At 34.6% G+C, this 25,606-nt stretch overlaps 1 protein-coding gene across 1 annotated transcript; it reads right to left on the bottom strand.

The window, feature by feature from the left end:
* Positions 1-3: 3 nt before the first annotated feature.
* On the bottom strand, positions 4-18,287 carry LOC138319472 (O-acyltransferase like protein-like). The gene is made up of 15 exons (XM_069262631.1): positions 17,064-18,287; positions 16,220-16,410; positions 14,756-14,843; positions 13,456-13,546; positions 11,908-12,251; positions 11,173-11,361; positions 10,559-10,652; positions 9,290-9,403; positions 8,484-8,649; positions 6,350-6,429; positions 4,044-4,145; positions 2,929-3,064; positions 1,815-2,007; positions 1,379-1,521; positions 4-429 (listed from the first exon to the last, which is right to left on the bottom strand). Exons 1-15 carry the CDS (start codon positions 18,196-18,198, stop codon positions 322-324), a joined length of 3,174 nt encoding a protein of 1,057 aa, XP_069118732.1. The 5' UTR covers positions 18,199-18,287; the 3' UTR covers positions 4-321.
* Positions 18,288-25,606: the final 7,319 nt, after the last annotated feature.

The following is a 25,606-nucleotide window of genomic DNA, read 5'->3' as shown; positions in this document are numbered from 1 at the left end:
TTTTTCATTTTAATGGTTCAACATTTGTAATTGAATTAAAAGAATGTTCTTAATATGTATTTATATTGTATGATGTTGAAATGGTCACAGACTTATCAGTTGAAACATCTAAAATTCTTATCATTGTTATGATAAATTCATATATCCAATGTATTATTAATGTCACGGAAAAAAACTTTATGTACACTATTATTTTATCATATATTTTGATAAATAAGTACAACGAAATGTCCCTAGCTTATAAGCGCTACTCTGATAAAGTACTTCATTTAATAATTTTTTTTTTCATCATAATATTTTCTATGTATATCAATTGTTTTGTTATTCTAATAATATTTTTTCAATGGCTATAAAAGGGGATTCAAGCGTTACAGATACGATGAAGGCAGCTGGGAAGGACAAAACGAGGTTGGCTAAGTGGAGATAAATCTGCAAATAGAAATAGACAAGGTTTAATTTTAAAGGAAGGTTTAAAAAGTCAGATTTAAGTGAGAAAGTTACTTGACAGCCGTGTTAGCATCAGCATCAGCTGGGGACGAAGTTCCTGTTACATTGTCATATTATGATCGACTTTCGTTTTGTGCATATTAGTACTTTGTAATGTACACATGTAACCAGTATACACCACCAAATACAATTGAATTCTTTTCATGTTTGAAGTGCTAGACCACTTTCCGGAAACAGATGATAAACTGGTCACTGTGACCTAACTAAGCATTTTATTAAGTGCGATATGCACGTCTTTGGTATGAACGTGAAGACAAATATGTATCCCTAATTCTGCCACGGTAATTGTTTTCTTCGTTAGTGAATAACTTTATATTTTTTTCAAGTGATTCGGGCTAGAACGTAGGAGGGAGGTGATTTCAACAGGGTGAAATGGAACACAAAAGGAATAGACAGAAATATATATTCATGTAATAGGTTTGTTTTTGGACATGTATCTTAATTCAATACAATCGATATGTTGTTGAATAGTAGATATGTAACGTTTAAATCACATAGACAATACATTCATTAGTAGTAAATGACATAACATTCGATATTCATTTAATGGACATAACACCACGATTTTGAACCAATAATTTAGTTATAATCTACATTGTAAATGTAAGCAGTTCGCAATAACAAAAATGGGAATCTATTTTTTCAATATCAATCGAAAACAGGCACCAGAACAAGACAATTATATGCCTCAAACACTTTTAACTTTGCTAGAACAAACATTTTTGGAAGTAGTGTTTATTATACCCGATGAAAATTGTATAATTTATACAATATACAATTTTACCTGACCACGCCGACTTCATGTTAACAGAGTTTTACCGTATTTCTATCAAATAAAATTCATATTGTACTCAGAATAATGTATACCTACCATATCGAAATCGGAATAGTATAAAATTGATTTTGCCGAGTAGCCTCGTAGCTGCATCACCAGTGGGTGGATTAGGTAGACGGAATAAGTCAGACGAGACAGAGGAATAAGACCTTTCCACGACAAGAAGGCATTTACGGGACCTGTTGCGAAAATAACAAAGAATATCAGTATAACACTATACCGAATAAAGTTGAATAACCGAAGAAGCAAGTTTTCGAAACAAAATTAGTTCATTACATGAAATAAATTTCGGCGATACCGGAAATGTGACGGAATCTCAGGGGTACCATGGATTTAGTGGGTTCGACGATGTATTCTGATGTGTATATGCACATTTGATTATGTTCTTCCTACATAATGTTTTGGTATGCAGCATCATTACGTATCATAGCATCACTTTTAAATAAAATGTCATGATAGGAATCCTACATACCTCCCATGTAGTTGTAACAGGCAAATATAACCCAGCAAATACACATGGCCCAGGCAGGTCTGCTAACGGCCTCATAGCATGCATTTTGTAGTGATGTCCAAGGTTCGCCTTCTTCCTTATTAAAGTCATATACGACATATACCAAAGTCAGGGCGACTCCTGTGGCCATAGTCCATCCAACAAACCCTACAATCTTTAAAATAAAGTATACTAAAAATAATAATTTCGGAACGGTCATTCGGCACACATCAATGTCTTTTAGTAAGAGCAATACGACTTTCGAGGTAATACCCATGACGAATTAGATGTTCATAATCTCTTGAACTAACGCCGAACGAAAATTGATTGGGAACAATTCATTAGTTCGAAAAGGCCTTCTACCTACATTATTAGTCCTCTATCTGTGAAACCGGAGGTAACATTACAGCACGGTGTCACAGACATGGATAGAGTTTGGCGGGAAATTGTTCGCTTTAAGGGAAAAGAGTGTGTGCTTGTATCACCAATAACGGCAGTAGCATTTACACCATCAGCGCACCGTACCCCGAACGTTTACATGTAGCTGTAGCAGCGTAGATAATTTTTGCTACAAATCTCTTCATTTCTTCAAACACATATTATACGTAATCAATATATACTTTTAATAAAGATAATGTCGTCAATACTTAAAGAAAGATGCCATCACTTATTTTAGTTTTCACTTCATCAAACATGGCATTCAGTGACACAAATAAAATCCTAGCCTCACCACTCCCATAGATCTAATTCCTATTTGAAGTGCCTACATTAATTTTGTGTTTTGAATATATATTGCATTCTCATTTTTCAAAATCTTTTAAATCATACTTTCGCAAATTAGATGTAGCTTCTCGGAAATTTCAAACCTTGATAATTTTCGTAATATTGCAATTGATGATATGTACAACAGACTGATAATAGTATATAAACAAATAAAAAAAATCACAAAAACGACTTTTCAGGAGGTCATCAAAATCAAGTTGTAGTATTTATATAAAATGCCTCAACGAAAAACTGCGAGCGTAGTCACCAAATTGAAATAGTGATGAAAAATAGCAAATAAATGAAGGGTTTAGTACCTGTAAAAATGCATTACCTTTGACGTTGATCTTCGAGTTCGTTTTTGAAGGAAGATCCCGAAAAGAAATCCTATCATATATGCACCAATACGACCAAGGGGAAAGACGTAGATATCTGTCCAATAGGCTTCAATGCGATCACGATCCAAGACACTATGAAATTTTAAAACAGAATCACGGTTTTGATATTAGGTTTTATCCCCCCCACCTCTAGACAGTGTAGTTGGTCCACTCTTAGCCTTATCGATTTGAAGTGATTTACTGCTACCCTATTTTATGCTCTACAAAGTAAGTCACAGAATCAATTGGAAATATATTTAAGCAGCAAACTCAAAGTTAAAGAATGCAAAAAACGAAGATGCTTATTGACTCGAAAAAAATGTAAGGTTTCTCTTTATAAGATTCTCTTATATGCAATATTTGTTTTATTTTACCACAGATTTTTCCAAATATCTTAATACAGTTATGTTGATGTTAATTCGTTGAAAGGTTTCAACGTTAGCTCATTTTGTTACGGAACGCAACATATCTTTAGTAGCCCGGTGTCATCCTTATTGTTTTACCGCTCATTTCGTTTAGTAACGTTTACTCATCGATATCTAATTTGACGCGCATTAAATCATAATACTTATATTATACCTTGTTTAACAGATTAATCCTTAAAGATGCTCCACCGCTGACAAATGGTATTTTTTCACTATTAAAAACAAGAGCAGACGATTTAGTATTTTTCTTCAGTTACAAAAGTTACTTACTTTACACCATTACCACCATTGAAAAGTTTCAGCTTCTAATTTTACTTCAAGTTAACAATATGAAAAATAATTAATTGCATCCCGAAAAAAATCGTACCACTATATCCTATATGAAATGAACTACTGAATGCGCATGTACCAAAGGCAAAATAAATTATTTTATATTATTCTTTGTGTTAATTAGACTATTATATACACGATTAAACACCAATTATTGTTCAAATGATGAATATCATTTTTGGTCTGTCGGCGGTGGAGCATCTTTAAAATACGCTGTTTCACTTCAGTAAATGACTCATTGTAATTAAGATTAAATCTACTGTATAATGATCATAACGCAAAGTGTGAAACAGTAACAATAGATTTGCGATACTTACGAATACCAATTGCCCCCAACTATATGGTATTGCATCCATCCGGTGTAAACCATTCCCGCAATGATCAACATTGCACTTAAAACGATACCTATCTGCAGCTGGCTGTAACACAAGGGATGCATATTCTAACGTTCAAATATTCATTTCTATGTGGTTATTGTTATACGTATATACGACGACTCTTGATAAACAAATAGAACCAAACCAATTTCATTACAAATATTGCCATCAATCATCGACATTTGTACCTGAAAGAATACCGCTTCGTTTTTGTGATATATGGACACATATTTATAAATAAAAGTGAAAGTTCATAGTGCTATTTATTTCCATGATACTATGTTAATAACAACTTGTATAAAAGTATACAACCGATAACCAAATAACCTAAACATTGAAGCGCACGTAAAAAATAAATTAAACAACATTAAATCAACAAAATATCCCAGACTGATCTTGGCGCCCACTAAAGAATTATCTACTTCTGACAATGGTAAGAGGTAGCTTTTCTCTGCTTCTCTCTTCTTTTCCATATTTCTTTCAAGTATTGAATAGATATCTAGGGAAATATCATATTAAGTTTGCTTAACACTTCAATTGTCTTCAATACGGTCATGCCCTGCCATGCTGTAATTACCAGAATTGATAGCATGACCCATTAGTCCCTATAAGATTAAACTTAGAAAATATTAGACATTAGTACTTAATGAGAAACTGGCTGCATATCAGTCATGCTGTTTCCTTTGTATATTAAGTGAAAAATGCATTTGACAATCAATAGGGACAAAGACAATCCTACATATAAAATTTCAGAGAAATCACATCTAAACTTTTTTAAGAAATAGCAGTAACTAATTCTTGTTATTAAAATCGAGGATGTACGATGGCCCGTTTGAGCCTGTCAAATTACAACTACGTTATTGAATAAGTTGTACATTTATAAATTGACAAAGTGTACATGACCATTTACTCTTAAGTAGTTGTATATTTATAAATTGACAAAGTGTACATGACCATTTACGGTGGGCAGGGCAAGGGATCGGCGTGAGTAATTGGGAGACTGGTGAATGGGGATGTTAGATTCCAGTCTTGACCTTTGGTACAGCCTTGATTGATATTGCAGCGATAACATGACAACAATAAAACACAGGCTATCATCAGTTCGATATTCCCTGTAAATGCAGTCAGTTATATAGTATGTGGTCTTCAAATTTTATCTATAAACATACAAATGCAACTTTGTCTTAAAACATGAGAGGACGTGGTCTGCGTTTTATTGTTTGTGGCGTTATCGCTGCAATATTGATCAAAGCTGAACCAAAGGTCAAGACTGGAATCTAACATTCCCCATTCACCAGTCTCCAAATAACTCACGCCGATACCTTGAACTGCCCACCGTAAATAGTCATGTACACTTTGTCAGTTTAAAAATGTACAACTACTTAAGAGTAAATGGTCATATACACTTTGTCAATTTATAAATGTACAACTTATTCAATAACGTAGTTGTAATTTGACAGGCTCAAACGGGCCATCGTACATCCTCGATCCTCGTAAGGATGGCTTCATTTTCGTCATCTTGTGGGATTATTCCAAAATTGCCATATGCATCTCCAGGGTCCAAAGGGAACCAATATATCATATTTGGAACAGATTCCCTGAGTACCTTTGAAAAACGGTAATCTTTAACTACCAAAATCCGAGATGGCGGTCTGTGGACTGTCTTGTTGACTGATTGGTTCAAAAAATATCACCTGCACAACAAGAGTCCTAAGTAGCCTAGGCTTGCAGTTTTAGAAATATATGGAATGAAAAGGAATAGTAAATGATAACTTTTGTTATCATCCCTACAAAAAGAAATGTAATACACGACAAAGAACACCTAGTTAGCAGCGATTAGGGAACGAGAAAAAAGAACCAATAAAAAAATTGGAAACTTGGAACATTTGTGAACCTCTGTGAGATCTACGTCCCTGACTATGTGGTATATTTGGAACAAATCTGGTTACCGTGATATTTGGGGTAAAACATGCAAGAGTTGTCATGTGCATTGTCATTGCCGATTTCACTCTAGTTAAGTAAATAATAAAGCTGAAAAACTGAAACTACAAATAAAACAGTTCAATTAATATTGAACAAAACAGTATTTCCGGTTTTCCAAATTGAGCTTAAATGGAAATGGTATTTCGTCCTCAAGGGTTTCATTTGTTTAGTTTTGTTATGTATCATTTCTATAAAGATTATCTGACCTTGTATCAAAGCAATTGGACGAATTTTATTAAATTGACCATATACAATATACTTACAACATCATGATAAGTAGGAGGGGAAGTGATAACACAAAAAACTGCATGTCATTTGCAAGGTACCAGGACCAACTCATGCACTATAAATATGAAACAGAAAAGGGAAAGCAAAGAATTAAACCACATTACGGTAACAATAAGTGTAGCAAAATTATAACCATACGTGTAATAGCAGAAACGCTGAAATAATAGGAAAAGGTCAAATAATCTCCCTGTATATATAGGATCTTACATTAGTGATAATTTCATATGATATTTTATGAAACGAGTCTGAGAAGTTTTTATTTTTGCAAGCGTTGGCAAGCAAAAACAATTAAAACTTCGAGACGAGTTTCCTAAAATCTCATAAAATGAACACAACTTTAAAATACTTTTTATCACATAATTACAAATACCTACATAATAAAACATTAACGTCAAAACGTTTTCCGAAAATCCAGGCTGCCGTTTTGTTCCGCCGTCCTCGTAATTCTGACGTCACGTCACTTTTCCTGACGTCATTTTATTGTTTCTGTCAGACGTCAAAACGGATTTCCAGCCAATGAAAATCGCTCTAGGTCATATTACACAAGTGACGTATGCAAATATATTACATGGGCGAAATCACTGGATATCAGGCGGATTATGTGATAAATGTATGTATCAATGTTTTTGCTTGAATAAGTATTCACGAAACCAGAAGGTGGTCTGGACGGATTCTGTTTGAATGTTAGAAAAAGCAATTCGTTAGAGTCTGTGTAGTAGTCGTGTATGCCACCACACTTTATGTCCAATATCAACTTTTTATGTCTTTCAGTTATTGAAAAAAGCTAACCGACTGTTTGACCTTTGCAGCATTGACCTCCATTCAACATCATTCACAATGTATGACACAGAGAGAACCTCAAGTATGTGATCTTCTTGATTATCGAAGTGAAGTCGAGAAAATAGTATAAACCGTGTGAGTTTGATGACTAAGAAGGTCATACAATGGAAATGCGTGGTGCATGTGTCGTTCTTAACCCAAACATATCACGGACCCAGTTTCATAAACGTATGGTAATGTGTACTAGAATTATAAGCATTGGTCACAGTATATTCTTGGTTTATGAAGTAATATACACAAAAAATACACAAAAAAACAAAAACAATAAACGGGCGTGGCGGGGGAGGGTTGGGGGTCGGAAAGAAATCATTTGCGTCAAAACACTTAACCCGAAGGATATTTCAGACCTTTTACTACAAGTCATTAGGGACTTTACTACTTTTTCATTGCCGAATGAAGTTAACATAATCGTTTACCTCCTTTGGGAAGGGACAGGATAATCTTACCCTGACGAGCGAGAATTGTATCTTGTCAAACACGAGGCTGTGCCGAGTGTTTGAGAGCTTAAGAATCTTATCCCGAAGATTGAGATCCCCTGCCTTACCCCAAAGAGGGTGAATTATTCTTTTTCTCTTACCCTATGTGACCACGTGCAAAGATCAAGTGTAGCTTGTCTTTACCCGAGGGAGAGATATCCCTGCCCTGAGTAAGATTTGGTTTTATTAGTTCTATTAACAGCCAGGGTCATGTAAAGACTACCAGGTTTGTTGGTGGAGGAAAGCCATGTAAGAGGATAATAAAATCATTTACTTTCTTTGGGGTAAAACAGGAGAACCTTAACCCGAGGTGTAAGATTCAGAAGTGGTCAAACAAGAGGTTTTGACGAGTGTATAACACCGTAAAAGTCTTATCCCAAGGTTTAATGTCTGTCTCATCCCAAAGAGGGTGAAAATCATTTTTCACTTACCCTATATGAGCAGAGGTACATGACTTTACCCTAGTGTGATATGGCAAAATTCCACACCGGCAAAATTTCCGGGGTAAGATTTTATTTTGTTAGTTTAACGTTCTTTTAACAGCCAGCGTCATATAAGGACGTACCAGGTTTGTTTGTGGTACTCGTAGTACCCGGAGAAAAACCATGAACAGCTGTTAGCAACTGTTCCACATGGGATTCAAACTAGCGACCCAGAGGTGGGGTAATATGTCGAGATATCTTAACCACTTGGTCACCGCGCCCCAAGTGTAAAAGTAATAGAGAACAATGCTGAAATAATTATCAACAACAACGAAGAAATTCTGCAAAACTAGGTTTATGCGTGAACTTACCGATTCGATAGGTTTGACAATATTATTGACGTACAGAAGATTTGTCCACCAATATTTATCGCAGAATTCGTTTGTTTCGTAAACGCCTGGCTCAATAGGACCACTTGAAATTTTTGGCAGTAATGCGTAATTGATGAGCAGTGTCATGACATACACTGGGGTTAGTCTAAAAAAGAGTTTACTTCATATTATCATTGGCATCAAGCTAATCCAGAAGTTCATTTATCCAATTTCAGAAAATTCCTGAAGAATGTTAATACGTTTCGAAATAAAGACATGATCAACATATCTGATGCTGTCACATTTAAGACACAATATTGCATATTCTTGTTATTGTTATTACAGAAGATATTATTATTGTTTTACACTGAAGGTAAAATACTACTTCAATTTTGTTAACGAACTACACACTCTTTCTCGAATTTCACATTTCTTTTTGTTTCTTCCTTTTTAAATAGTTTTTGCTTATAATGAGATAGTAGATCAACCAAAGTATGTCAATCATTTGGTTTATTTTTATACAATCGGAATACTTGAAAAGAAGCTATGTTCTTGCGATCTTGAATATATTTAGCAAAGCGAAAGAAGAAAGTAGTGAACACGTTCTATCTCGAGTTTTCAACATTTTTTCGATATTTTAACAGCCACAAGGTGTCTTTCGAATTCTCATGAATTCCCTTTTCCCCTCTCTCATTATTACATTATCTTGTTCTTTGCTGAATTGTCTGTATCATAACTTCGAATCATTTGCATACTTATTCTTAGTCCTCATTATATGATAGCTTTGTTATCAAAAACGTTCTTACCTAAAAAGTCTGCGGAAGAAATAAAGGAAAATATATTGGCATAAATTCCGTCCATTTAGTTTTGTCCTCATTTTTGCCAGATACTTCATTTGCGTGTAGGTAAGTAACATCCCACTGCCGGAGACAAACAAGATGATCACTTTTAGTTAATAAACTTATTTAATCTTCAAATAAATGTAAACAATAAATGTAAATAGTATAGATCATGTTTATATATAATACATATGTATGTAGAGAGATCGCCTAAACTGTCAATACAATGAATGAATCAAAAGTAAATACGTATATATTAATCAAAATATATTTCAAATGTTATGATGAAATATTACATGTGCAGAAACATGTGTTTAAACAGAAATTGATTATTAGATTTATATATCACTAATATGACAGTACAGGCAAACGAGACTCATCAACAAAAAAACTTATCCTTTTGTCATTTTATGTCAATAAAATATGTTTAAACTTAAACTCATCAACAAAGTCGGTTTATGGAATGATTTCGCAAATGATTGACCAATTGAACAGCTGTGCGCACGATGTATGCACGATGTGGGTACAATGTGTGTACGCAGTTTTTGGAACGTTGTGTGGTCACACAACTGTATAGGTTGTCTCATAATACGCGATCATTTTTCGTATCATACAAGTTTGCATCCATAAGCCTGATGAATCATACATTTTATAGTAAGATCATTAATAAAAGCAAATTCTTGGAAATTCGTCTTTATCTTTGAAATGTAGTATTTTGCTGTAATTATTATAACACCAAGGTGAGCGATACAGGCCAACTTTATCTTGTTAATTCATTCATGTTTAAGTCATGTAACTTTGATTTTCAGTGTGAATAGTAATGGTAGCAATTACAAACTTACGGTTAAAAATCAAAATCTTCAATTTTGCCAATTTAATGAAATGTTTTTTGTGTGTTTTTTATAATAAGTGTTCACCTTAAAAGGTGAATTGTCTATTCTATAATGTTTTTATACATAATATACCGATTGAAATATCGATATGACGATAACAAACAGAAAGGTGTTATGCAAGACCATTGATCGTATCTTTCATGATGTAAATTACATATATGTAGAATTTTGCTTCAATATTTAGAACTCAATGCGAGTTTATGAACAGAATTGACACCAATATTGTTCAATAAGCTATTTCGAGTTGTCCTTATTACAATAATAACGCTTTTATGCTAAAGATACTGAAAATGTACCATATATTTAACAAAATCAGATTTATTCACTGCTGATTCTCACCCACCTCATCACGAAAAAGGTATCTACGGCAAAGTTTGAGCCAATCACACCTTGGAATATAAATCTGTGTCGTGTGTTTGCAAAGGTTTCGGGGTTAGCTGTCATAAACAAATAATATTGATGAGAAAATTATCCTAACATACCTTTTTAAGGTCTATTGTTTTCTTCTGCGAGGTAACAATGTTTACTGTAAACATGTCCCCCAAATATTTTCTCGAAAAAGATGTGTCATTTATACTACACTGTATCTTCAATAACAAATAACCTATTTGATATATACATGTAAGTAAACAACTGAAACTGTCAAAACAATTGTTTGTTAAGTGTAGGAGTATGAAGAATTGATAGACATAATTATACATCTAAAGTAATACGCCCTGTATAAAAGTCATATAGTTACTCCGAAACTCAGTAAACGTGTAGGTTACTCTGTTCTTTACTTAACACAACGATATCATCAATTTGTACAATTTCAAATAACTTTGACGTCAAATTTCAATAATATTTAGTTTTCATTTCATTGCTTTTTTTATTTGTTATCAGACTTCCTCCATTTGATGTAGGTATATTGGTCGTTTTGGTTTTATCTATTAATTTAAAAATAGTATCGATATTTACCTATAGTCCAGGCATGGCGAAAATCTTTTGTGAGGCCGAACAAGTAGGAATGGATCAGTATGGACCAAGAAATGGTGATTGGTCGTAACCCATGGAGACATCCAATTGAATTTGGTGATAACTGCGTTTTCATTATCTTCGGGACATTTATTTGTAAGGCGAATGCTTTCATGATAGCAACTAACACACCTATTAATAGAAAATAAAGCCTTCTGAAGTGTATTGTCTCATCTCATATAGAAACATTTTTTTCCAAAACCAAGGACATACGCTTTGATGGAAATATGACTTAAGAATTAATCTTTGGAATAGCATGAAGCCTTTGAACTGTTTTCAAATCATATCATATATACCGTACGTACATTAGCGGTTCTGAAATTATCTTGTAATATTTTCATCGGAGAAAACTATAGTAATATCCATAAGCACCATTACAAAATTATGATATTGATCCTATAAAAATCACCCACACTCACATATGTATGATTGTATATACAAAACGTACACATACATCAAAATAGGGACCGAGTGGCCAAGATGTTTTAACACAGACCACAAGCCTTCCACCTCTTGGTCGCGAGTTCGAATCTCATGTGAGGCAGTTGCCAGGTACTGACTGCTAGGCGGTGTTTTTCCCCGGATACTCCGGCTTTCCTCCGTCAACAAACCTGACACGTCCTTACATGACTCTGACTGTTAAACTAATAAAGATATCAAAATAGAGATGTATATTACCTTCTTTATTCTTGTTCTCGTTTTCTGTCTTTTGCAAGCTACCGTTTGTCCACTCTTTATGATTCGGAGTGTCGTTTAATTGATCTGTGCCATTACAAGATGTTTTACAGTGATCTATAGTATCACGTCCCGGGCATGGATTATCTTCTTTGATTTTGCCGTTGGTTTCAACTCTTACATTTATACAACTGGGAGTCGTATCTTTTCCCTGTGGATCGTTGAGAGCAACGTTACTCTTTTCTTCTTCGAGGTTATTGCTTTCATGTCTGATTATACCACGTGTTTCTATGGCAACATAAACAGTTCCAGAAAACGTCAGAAAGGCGATGCAACCGATAAGTATTCTAGGAAAAAGGAGAATCGGGAGAGGTTAGAGATTACCAGTGGGAGCTGCCGTTGGTGTTACCACACTAAGGGAAGTTTGAGAAAAAATAAGAATCCGTTATCGCATTTACATTATGAAACATGTATAGTTTTGTGACAAATAGGCTAACTCAATCAATATTACATGAAAATGCCTTTATTTAGAACATTTTTCTTGCACTTCTGTAAATTACAACCATGTAAAATTTATCGTATGGCATTCGTGTTTTCCTCTGTGATAAAACCATTTTATAGTGTATGTAATTTTCCGATTTATCTTGATATTATTTGCATGTTTAATCGTGATCAAGAAATGCATGATAAAATAAAAATAACACTTTAAAGTTATAAGTGCTATTACTAGGCAAACTATTAGAAGTGCTATTTCTTTCTTCCATTGACATGGAAACATGTCTGATGTTTCATAGACATAATTACAATGCAGAATTTATACGCCAAAATTGTTTTTGATTTTTATGCATTATGTATGTTTAGATGAAAAATTATCCAAAAAAGCCGCTTTATAATTACAGATATCACTGTTAAAATGAAAATAGGGGACTACAACGTAAATTCTTACTTTACCGCAGCATAACCAAACTTCACGTTTAACTCTCAATTGACTTTGTAAAATTAAAACCTATACATTGTAGGAGCTGTAATTTCCATAATGTTGGTTTTTGGTAACAAATAACATATTAAAAGCTGTTCCTGATTGGTGAATACGAAAATTACGGCACTTGTAACTTTAAATAAACTTGTTTTTTTAGCTCTTATAATCCAACGCACTGGTACTTGACCAAATTTGATATTCAGTGATGCGGTCCGAAACGCAACTGATGATAGATTAATCAGATGTTTGAAAATTAAAAGAAGAAGAAAAGAATTTCGTGGCAAATATCGGTCATACGATAACTAGAATCTGCCATTCGTTTCCCTTCATATTTGATTGATAATACTCTTTCGAATGTTTCGTTTTTGCTTGTCCAGGTAAAACATGAAAAAAACCTCATTGCATCATAAATCCAATATGAAGGGAAACGAATGATATATTCTATTAATCATATGGCAGATTCCGGTGTACTGTTACGGTAAGTAAAACTCTGATTTTGATTTATTTTATAATATTGTCATGTGTGACACATAACTTCTTCAATAGAAAATAGTGTGAAGTTTCGAACTTACAGAACAAAGAGTGTCAATAAATCTTGAGATAGGTCATCTTCCTCATGGCAATGTACTGGTAGAAGGTCTGCTGTGAGATTTCCAAACGCATCTTTTAAGAGAAAATATTACATCTGTATGTAATCCACTTAAAGAAAATATCGTCTTTTCTCCCATATTACAATATATGTCATGCAAACAGTTAATGTGCAAATAAAGATGTCAAATTTTGTTAGGTATTTTGGTATTTTATCAAATTACACATATTAATAAAAGCTTGTAATTAAAACAATTTTAAAAAAGACAATGATTGCTAATATATATATGCATTTTATACCACTTTGCCTATATCCGGTAACGCAGCATGACGCATTCACGGAATGACGTCCTTGATTGACCTTGGCTATAAATAAATCAATCTTAATCAATCAACCAACCGATTACACGCTATTTATTATCAAATTACACTGTGACAGACGTGATTTTAGTTCGTAATTAGTCATTCGGGGTTGTATTTAACCCACAAGAACCTTTGTGACTACACATGATAATATCTGTCAAGTAGAAATCAATCTACCTGAGTGTACAATTTGAGAAAGATCCCTTCGAGACCATTCTAGGAATAGTGGAAACAAACTCCAACCGTCATAACACATATGATTGATTTAAAGCGAATGGTCGGACATATAAAGATAAACATAAACATGTACTTTAATGTAGTTTGATGTATAGTTTAATGGTAGACTGGTTTCCTTTGCACGACTATTCGCTTTAATGATATTTCCAATTTCCAATAATACTGATAACCAATGTATATGGTTACCGGGTTTATTAAAGCCGTTGTGGTACTATGCGGTAGTTTAAGTTCGACAATTAAGGGATTTTGCAGAGAATTCCAATTCCTCAAATCATCATTTGTCCGAACTAAGAATTTATTATCATGTCAATTAGAAGCATAAGGGTATAAAGAGAGACACCGATGTGCCATATACGCCCCCAGCGAAGAACAAATAAGCGGGAAGACGAGTTTCCGATCACGAGACCGTGAGAGAGGGGATCAAAGAGACTCCACGTTGACTTCTTCCCAGGGTATCGTGGAAGTTGGAATTACAGGCATGAACCCGGTCCAGATTTGAATACTGGTTATTCACCTATTAATGATAAGAAGCGTATTTCTCCCCGATCGAAATCATCCCCCGGGATCTGACGTTACATTTTATCGGTAACCATGTTCAAGAGTTCATTGGTTTGATCCTATTAACATCCACGGTCATGCAAATGCGTAGCAGGTTTGATTGTGAAGTAAAACCGAAAAACTTACCTAGTTTCAGAAGTCCATATACGTCACTTTCAGTGCAACTGTCTGGAACACAGAGGCCTAACGTAAATCTGGTTATGTTTTTTACCTCCTGTAACATCAAAGCAAAGCTAAATCAATGCTTTATAAATAGTTAAGACGATTTAAATCCGGCCTACCTTTTATGTGGTTCGTTAATTGTAATGAGTGCGTGTGTATTTGGGAAGATCATGGTTATATCGGGTAATAAGGGTTAATATTTAATTGTCTTAGCACCCAGACGGGTTCCAGGGGATGCATCAAATAACAAGAATTCCACGGAAGTGGATGTGTCGTTTGCACAGCATCACAATTAAAATAGTTGTTTACTGTTGAAAGTAATTTTAGTATTTGGGGAAGTTATCAAGTCCCGTAACTTTCTTAAAACTACAATAATATGCGATATTGTATATTAATAACATAAGAGGATGTTATAAATGGTGTCCGTGCGATAACTTAAGTATTTATTGTCCGATTGATGGAAAGATTTCACTACTACGTGTATGCAAACAAGGGTATGTACTAATCGTAGAGGATTAATAAAATCAATATTTCTGTGATAATGCACAAATCTGCAATTAAAAAACAAAGTTCTTTAAAGTGAATAGTTGAGCAAAGGAATGCTAAAATCGGTCAAAATGGTGTTATATTTATCTGTTGTAAAATAAAAAAAAAAATTCCCGTTAAATTTGATCAGCATGCAAAGAAATTAAGTAGACTGGCCACCAGTCTCTAGAATATTAAACAAATCCCTAAAATTTAACTTGATTATTTTTGTCTCTACTACATGCCTATAAGTTTTAAACTAGGAGGAGATAATCTAGTAAAGAACTCTGGTGAGAAAGTCTTATCAGCAATTTAGGGTCTGGTGGCCAGTCTAATCGTTTAGATATATGGACTTTTTGAAGGCCCAATGAAGGCATTTAGACTATTTTTCTTTGCCCGACTATTTACTTAAGTAAATAAATAATGTAATACAACAATAATAATAATATTTTTTACTAAATTTATATGGATCCGATGTACAAAGTGTATATTTCGTGCTTTAGTGTTTCTGTTATAGTGTAATTGGATGTATTTATTCAATTTGTCATATTTATTTTCATTTTTTTTTTACATGTATGCGGAAATACGGAATTTCCATATTAATTATCATTTATAGCATACATTTGAAAAAAACAATCAATTTAAAATTTCTGTATTCATAATCAATTATTTAAATAAAAAAAACTTGTCCCCTGCCTGTTGCTTTCCAATAAGTTCGAACAAATTGGACGGCGATAGGTGAGGTCTATGGTTTATTGTAGATACTGTAGTCTATTTACAATGGATGATATCACGGCTATGTTTTAATAGGAAGTAAACCAATATAACAAAACCTATCCAAGAGTCATGGCAGATAAAATTATATATCGTATATCAATAGAGTATTTGTAAATGCAAACGAACTGGAATCGATTTGATGAAGTCATAGGGCCGGCGAACGCGACAATATTTGGTTCCAACTGCTCTATTGCTGCTTCGAAGAAGTGAGTTTGATTTGATTTCGGGTTTGACATTTAAACACTGGTCCATGTCACCTAGGTTATTCCAATTTCCACCACTGATCCCGGATGGAAGTTTTCCTTGTGCGTCAAGAACTGAAAAACAACAACAACAAAATGGTCTCTACAGATCCAGTTTGATTACAAATAAATACAATGTATTCGATTCCGTTTTATTAAATTATTCATATCGAATATTCGCAAACCAATGTGCTCCGTTAACAACGTACCTATTGGTAATGTCTTTTTAATCATTGCATCTTCTCCAAATATCGTACTGCGGAACAACATATCCCGTCTTAAGTATGCGAATTAACATATACCGGTACATGAAATGTATGCCGATTCTAGATGAATTTATTCTAGAATATCACCCTTAGCTGATTGCTTTATAACTTTATCATATTAGAATACTCGAGAAATGGTCGAATTAAAAGGTATAAATAGTTAGCGCTCGATTGCAAACGTCAGGAAGTTGAAAGTCGGTTTTTTATTGAAAGGAGTTACTATTTATCTTTCTCGCACAATGTGAGGAAGTCACTTGATAAACGGATATTGTCATTATACCAACAACGTTACACATGATATTAGTGCTATCGCATGAAAATCAGTGTTACTTTATTTACCATATTTACAATTGGAAAAATACACTAAAATATCTATTATGATAACAACCCTGATGAAATGTTATTGAGTAAGAATTTATATTTTGAATGACCCCCACGTCCTCATACCCTTAAGATACTTACAACTTAACGTCCAATCTTCTTGGTTTATAGCGGCGTCGATAAAGCCCATGGTATCTTCATAACAAGCCTCATTGATCTTGTGTTTTGCTGTTGAACTGTTATATGACAGCATCATTCGTGCCCCTCCTGAGGAGAATGGTAAGAGACGAAGAACATTCATCTCTTGTATAACGTTTTTGTACGTATTCTGTGGATCATTAAGGAGGTATGTGATATCTCCATTGTATTTATCATTGTAAGTTTTCAGAAAATCTGCTTCGACGACCTTCAAGACGAGATTTTCTACAGAACCTTTACTCCCCAGGCCAATTATCCGTAAAAGTGTTGTGTACAAGAATAATGTGTCGCCTTGGTATATTGTATCAAGTGCTGGTTTACTTGCGATATAAGACCTAGAAATGAGTCTTTCGATATTAGAACTCTCTATCACAGTTTGTACAATGCTAAATGTATTATTGGTGTCGTCTAGAAACTCAGTTCCCTCTGCAGTAATTCGTTCTGGAAGATCAGATTTAAGAAATCCTTGGCTTAGTTCGTCTATGACAATATCCATAACAGTTTGGAAAGTCGGAGTTGAAACTATATACGAAGTCATCTCAATGGCTTTGTTCAGCAATATGATGCAAATCGTGGAGTCATTTTCCTGTCGATATTGTTCTATCAGCGGTTTGGCTATAGTAATACTTCGCGTCAACGCCTGAACATAGTTATATTCTGATGATATTTGCTGAATGTCTTCATGGGATAACGGTAGAGTCGAATTAAACGTAATATTTGTGCGATGAAGGGCTTTTACGGCCTCGTCGACTAATATGCCGGTTATATCTTGAACTATTTTCTCTCGGAGGAAGCTTGGGAAAGACATAAGAGCATATGATGATAGGGCATTGACCAGTTCTGGTGTCGCTGAAGATTTGTTTCGAGAAGAAATTTCTTGCACGAGGTCTTTTGAGGCGGTGATAGATTCGTACACATAGTGCGACTGTAGTTCATGTTGAATAAGGTAGTCTGCTATAAAGGCAGCTTTTTCTGCATGAGTTAAATCCTGTTCCTGAACAGCTAAACTCCGTGGTAGTAATGCAGTTATGAAAGTTAAACCAATGAGAATGAAAAACCCGGATGAGCAAGTTTCCATTTTTGATAAAAACGTAACCTACTTGAGTTTCACTTTGAAAAATAATAACCTATTCCTATATGAAGGCCATGACAAAACCATCAGGCTAGTTCATGTATGCTTATGTGAAATGAATTGAAACGCCAAGGTCATGACTGATGGTATATTGGCAATTAACAGGCGTAAATTGCCAGCGGTATACTCATTTACATGCTAAATATAGAAACACTTAATGGTCGATATTGTCTTGCAATTACCAAATATTTTATGTACATACATTGAATAATTATAAATCACATGTCCACGGGCGATGTCATATTATTATTGAATCGTTAAACACACAATTAAACGATGTCTCTAAAGAAAGACCTATTCAAAAGTGTTCGTGAATTTAATTCGTGCTTGAAATGAGGCCATTTAGCGGTCAAGAATAATTCCATTTAGCTTTCACTCGAAACCGATTATCATATTTTTATCACTTTATATACATTATGTAATTGTTTATTTGTGCTGCATATTTTCAAGTTTTATTAAAACCGTCAAGTTCTAGATAAGAAAGCATAAACATTAACATTTAAACATCTATTAAAATTCATCGAATAACTTAATGATTCATACGTGTGACATTCCATATTTTGAAGATATTAGTTGAGTTAGCTTAGAAATGAATTTCTTGGTAGTTAGTTCTTAAGCAGTTGTAGCATTAATACAATGATGGGATTTTTCAATAGTAATTTGACATTTTTCAAACATCTATTAAAATTCATCGAATAACTTTATGATTCATACGTGTGACATTCCATATTTTGAAGATATTAGTTGAGTTAGCTTAGAAATGAATTTCTTGGTAGTTAGTTCTTAAGCAGTTGTAGCATTAATACAATGATTGGATTTTTCAATAGTACTTTGACATTTTTCAATACCTCATTTGAAATTTATTTTCAGTTGGTTAAACGTCGAATCCATTTGGAATGTCGATAGTGTTGTCTTGAGGCCCTTGATACTCAAATGATCTTTTCACGCCCTCAAGCTCTGTAGTGATCCATGGAATATTTTAAACCTGTCAAATCAGCCAGACCTATCACTATGGAATGTGGTAAAATTCCATAATCTCGTAAAGCATAATTTTGAAGGATTTGTGATAAAAAATAACAAAGTTCGGTTTTCTCAAATCCAATCTAGGTTGACAAATGTCATAATTACATTTCATTAAAATAGACACAAGCTTGAGTAAAATTACCAAAACTATGTGAAAATATAAGTATTCTGTACGGATGAATAAAATATTTCATATAATTTACAATTTTGTAATTTTCACTTTCAAATTACATCGCAATATTTTATGATACTTTAATTTGTTTCCTTTTTAGAGCTTAATTAAAATCAAACCTTATCTATTTTTGTTTGTAGGTATATCATCGTCTACCTTACGCACTCGTGTCCTTCCGGCCTGCCTTTGTATACTTAGTATCGGTAACAATTTAGACCTCTTTTAGAAAAATAACAAAACTTTATTATTATTTACAATTAACATTACAATTATTCACGAATCCCTGGTTTGCATAAATTCTTTTCAATCACGAAATATCCAGACTACCTGATACATGACCAGTAACCTACGAAAATAATTGACAGTAGATATCTATAAAATAATTTGTAGGTTGTTAGAAAACAGCGGCGATAATCCTTTTAAAGGGTTTCGTTAGGTTTCTAAAATCAATACATCTGATTGGATGGAATCTTGGTACATTGATTTGTGTTTTATTATCTATGAAATCTGTATAATGTAAATGTTTACCAGTGCTCCTGAAACATCAACTCTGCGATATATATTTTGGATCAACCCCTTTACTTTTTGTCTATCCTGACATCTACCCTGCGATATATATTCTGGATCAATCCCTTCACTTCTTGTCTCTCCTGACAACAACCCTGCGATATATATTCTGGATCAACCCCTTCACTTTTTGTCTCTCCTGATATCAACCCTGCGATATATTTTCTGGATCAACCCTTCTCTCCTGACATCAACCATGCGATATAGATTCTGGATCAACTTCTCTCTCCTGACTTTGACCCTGCGATATATAATATTCTGGATCAACCCCTCTATCATGACATCAACCCTGCGATATATATTCTGGATCAACCTCTATCTCTTGGCATCAACCCTGGGATATATATTCTGGATCAATTTCTTTACGTTTTGTCTCTCCTGACAACAACCCTGCGATATAAATTCTGGATCAACCCTTCTCTCCTGACAACAACCCTGCGATATATATTATCGATCAATCCCTTCACTTCTTGTCTCTCCTGACAATAACCCTGCGATATATATTCTTGATCAATCCCTTCACTTTTTGTCTCTCCTGACAACAACCCTGCGATATGTATTCTGGATCAACTGCTCTCTCCTGACATCAATGCTGCGATATACCTGGATCAACCCTTCTCTCCTGACAACAACCCTGCGATATATGTTCTGGATCAACCCCTCTCGCCTGACATCATCTCTGCGATATGTATTCTGGATCAACCCTTCTTTCCTGACATCAACCCTGCGATATATATTCTAAAAATCAACCCCTCCCTCTGACACCATCCCTGCGATATATATTCTAGATCAACCCTCTCTCTGACATCAACCTGCGATATGTATTCTGGATCAACCCTTCTCTCCTGACATCAACCCTGCGATATGTATTCTGGATCAACTTCTCTAACCTGACATCAACCCTGCGATATATATTCTAAATCAACCCCTCCCTCCTGACACCATCCCTGCGATATATATTCTAGATCAACTCCTCTCTCCTGACATCAACCCTGCGATATGTATTCTGGATCAACCCTTCTCTCCTGACATCAACCCTGCGATATGTATTCTGGATCAACTTCTCTAACCTGACATCAACCCTGCGATATATATTCTGGATCAACCCTTTTTTCCTGACATCAACCCTGCAATATATATTCTGGAAAATTTTTACTTTTGAAATTCATTATTAGCCAGCCAATTAGCGGCCATATGAAAATCTTTCCTGGGCTCAATCTTGTATAGACAGGGGCCATTTCGAAGGGTTTTTTTTTCATTTAGTTATTTGTTCCCTAAACCTGAACACTGTTATACAGGAGAGGCAATGCAAAAAGAACTTCGTGGACATTATAAAAATATGCAATTACATTTCTGACCAACCTGGTCCTATAAGGTTTTTTTTCAAATAATTTAAAAGATTTTATATCAACTATTGTTTGTCCGTATATAATCGTATATGAACACGACTGTATGATGTGATACACTGCTGTTAGCAATGGCCACTCTGTTCCAAAATCTCCGGACAATGTCCGGCGTGACCAGTTCAAGGTCCTTATGTTTGCGATAAGGATAGTAAGGGTAGTTTAAGGTCAACCAAAAATCGGTTTTATTAGTCCTAGTGAGGCAATTTTAACCTGAACTAAACCTTGAAGTATTAATTTCTACCTGACCCTTTAATCCGTTGACGCAGTTATTAGCGTCTTTTATGGTAAAATTTAATATCGGGATTATCACAGTAGTAAGTGTCAGGAAGGAGATAAATGAAATTGATTGAGCTATTGTTGACTCTACATTTTAGATACATATATAATCTTAATACTCTATCCTCATGTGTATCCACCAAATATGGTTCTTGTAGTCTTACAAGCCACATGCTTATACACACGAACCTGCTATCTTGTGCTACGACATTGCACATCAGTGCGCCGATTTATAAAACAATGTAGTTTCCTTTTGAGCAACAATGTTCAACATAACACGTGAATATCATTGATTGATTATAAAAGCAGCAGTTTCTGCTCCTGTTTAAATTTCAGTGTGAAGGTACTGGTTTGTTCACTGTCAGTATAATGTGACCTGGTGGGGTATGCTTGCTCAGCGTCTTTGGCGGCATGTTGTAATGCGATAGTATTATAGAAGGTAAACAACTATCACAAGGAGACACAACACTAATATACCGCAGCCTTCCAAAGCATACTGACATAGGATCTTTACCTATTAAACTAAACCAAACCAAAGGTTACCGCTCATTTTATATTAAAACTATGTTTACCTTGCTCTTGTATTCTTACTAACAATGAAAAATTAAGAGTACAGCTCATGTCCTTATGAAACATACATATATATGTGACTTGATTTCACAATCGATTGTAAGACTTTGTCATTGCTGCCCTTGATCAGTTCAAGACTTGTTCCCAAATGAGGGTTATATAAATTATCTCTCTGTTTAGATTGTTATGCCAACACCCCAGCCAACGCCAGATTTGGTCAGATTTCGGCCGAACACTCGCGATAAGGTTAAGCATGGGTTTTTGTGAGGACAAATTGTCTGATACGTTAATGTCTGACCTTGAATGGCCTACCGGTGTTTCTGTCCAATAATTGGACGTATTCGTAATAGTCGTATGGTCATACTGCAGTATATAAATAGTCGAACTAAATGAATACAAAGGACATCGATTAGCTACACTCACTGAACACTCCATACAGCTACACACTACATACATTGGAGGCCGTCCTTACATGATCCTGACTGTTAATAGAACGTTAATTTAATCAAACAAACAAACGAATCGATTAGCAGACATATTATTATTTTGATGTTAGCTTTGATCATGAATTTTAACAGAAAAATCTGTGATTAGAGAACAGAAGGATTGGATAATGAGATTTTTTTATTTTTGTAATAACATTATAGCGGAGTATGGTGGTCGTAACATGGTGTACACAGAGTTTTACCATCTAAAGCGTACTTAACAAGAAATCTTTCATTTCGTAAGGTAAAACATTTGCATATGATGCCTTTTCCCGCTTAATAATAAAACGAAACCAGTTTAGTTTCACCAACTTCATTACTAGAAATAACGCAACATCTGTCACAATTGTCGTCAGCGCAATATGGGCACGCCGCAGGAGTGTTCTATAGGAATACATAAGCATGGAAAACCTAACATACTACATCATACAAAATGTATATATTGGCTTTGGAGTTGGGCGTGGCTCCTTTTGTGATTATGTCAGCATGCGATTGCTCCTGACATGCCTATGACTATGACAGTCCGGGTTGATTAACGTCAGTGTAGCGATCCTTGGATAATTGATGTATAAATGCGATGTACATCTATGAGACAATTTCGACGGTGAACACACATCATGAGCAAGTTTATCAATATCACGCTTTATACGGTGGAAAAAATGAAGCATTAAAAAAGAACCACAAACTACGGCCTAACTTATGTGCCACCTGATTAGATTAGATATGAATCATTGTATATATTGGAATGTATGATGAGAAAAAAAGTGCGAAGTACGAAATAGCGAATATCATACCGTATGTACATTTTTGTAAGTCGATCCGTCCAATACGATTTTATGATGGTATTATATGTTGTTATATATCATATATATATTTGGATAACTACAACGAGGAAGTTATGTCTCTACTGTTCGTTCACTGTTGTGCTGCCTTGTCTTCCTCTAATTGTCACGTCAATGTCAAAATGATTTTCTAGCAAATTAGTTTAATGTTAATCGATCTGACTAAGCTACACAACTAGGGGCCTATACTGCTGATGCATGGCGTTCAGGAGAGATCGTGATTCCCTCTATAAGCAAGCGTTCTGATAATGTTTTGACGGTTAGAATCTACCAAAATTTATTTATTTGTTACAAAATCTAATTCATTTAACATTAAATATATCGTACAGGTAGGATTAACATAAAGGCCACGCACCAATATTGTATTTCTAAAAAGTATATGCGCATTAATTGTATACCTATAACATACGAAAGTTTCATAACCCACATTTAAAGTTCATGCACCCATCAGCCATGATATAGCAGAAATAAGTTGAGAGTATTAGACTTATATATGAAATATTTGTAAGAGTAAACATTGGACCGTCCACACCTATGTTGTAGGCTGACCACGTGACAACAATATCGCGGGTGAGTGATCAAATTTTTGCGTTGTGAGGGTGAGTCCAGGGAAGATGACACAACGGAACAAAGTCCACTGTTTGGGAAACTGCTTTTACTGGCGAACCCTTATCAGACACCAGCGAGGGGCTGTATAGGGGAGCAGTGAGTCTGATGAATTTTGCATTATACTATTCTGAAAATGAAGTTGTTTCTAGTTAATATTAAACAAAATGCTTCTTTCTCGGACAATACAGTAACATCATACATTGTACATGTTATAATGCATACATTATTTATCCCAACAAGCTCTAATTTCCAACTTTTTATAGCACAAACAATTCCTCAGAAAGTGTGGTAGACGAATTCAAATGAATGAAAACGTAGCTAAATTCCCATCTGATAACTAGTAGCTAGACAGGAATACGATATAAGATGGATACAACCGCTTTTTTGGTTTGTTTTTATTTTGTTGCAAATGTCCATTTCAATAGTTTTGCAACATGTATCACGATTGTATCACGATTTACAGGCATTACATCAGCGTCTATGTCAACGACGAAAACGATAAATAGATTCGTACGGATAAGTTTATATTGCATAGGGTGCAGCTGAACTTTCAGAAGCTGAAATAGCGGTTTGAATAATGCGTTAGAATAACAGTCCGTGCATACGAGTCTTGAGTGATCCTAATACATTACATATATCGTTTTTCATTTTCCTTCTGCCTAATGTTTCCCTGGCTTTGTTCTAGTGTCTTTACATTGGTCATGATGTACTGGAATTGATAATAGTGCCTGTTAAGCCTAAGTATTCAACACATATTGCATTTCAGTACTATACAATGACTAGGAGTTCAAACAATGAAGGTACCTCGGTCTACCAAACCATACATATTGTTATATGACTGTGAATTTTGCCGTTTTCTGATTGGTCTAAAACGCTCGAACAGGTCTTGACAAAATGCAATGTCAACCTGAGACCGATGAACACCTGTTCAGAGGTTGACATTGCAAATCCGGTAACTTTGCTATACATAGACTCAAGAAATTCCCTGCCTTTTCAATATTTTTGACCAATCAGAATAGAGCAATGCCGATCATCGGGCAATAGCCAAATCCATCATGGCAGACAAGAGTGAGGTAGGATTAGAAAAGGAAGCTTTATCACAGTTGCAAAACTTGTATCATATTGTATCGTATCATATAACAAAGCAATTATTGACCTTTTGTAGGTTAATACGAGGAATTGATCGGCCTCGGGGAATATCACCTTTCTCAGGTTTAACAATTCCACGTAATTACCTACAAAAAGTCAATATTTATATACTCTCCAATCTTAACATTTATATGGTATATGTCAGATAGGGTAATCTAAGACATTGGTAGGAGGCTAAGAAAGATTGTAACAGGAAGTAAACCATCCGATATATTGATATCTTCCCAATCTATTACACAGGATATAATTAAGAGG

Source organism: Argopecten irradians, chromosome 1 (assembly GCF_041381155.1).
Source record: "Argopecten irradians isolate NY chromosome 1, Ai_NY, whole genome shotgun sequence".
NCBI classification, from domain to species: domain Eukaryota; kingdom Metazoa; phylum Mollusca; class Bivalvia; order Pectinida; family Pectinidae; genus Argopecten; species Argopecten irradians.
Note: the sequence above shows the minus strand (reverse complement) of the source record. Positions and strands in the feature narration are given on the sequence as shown.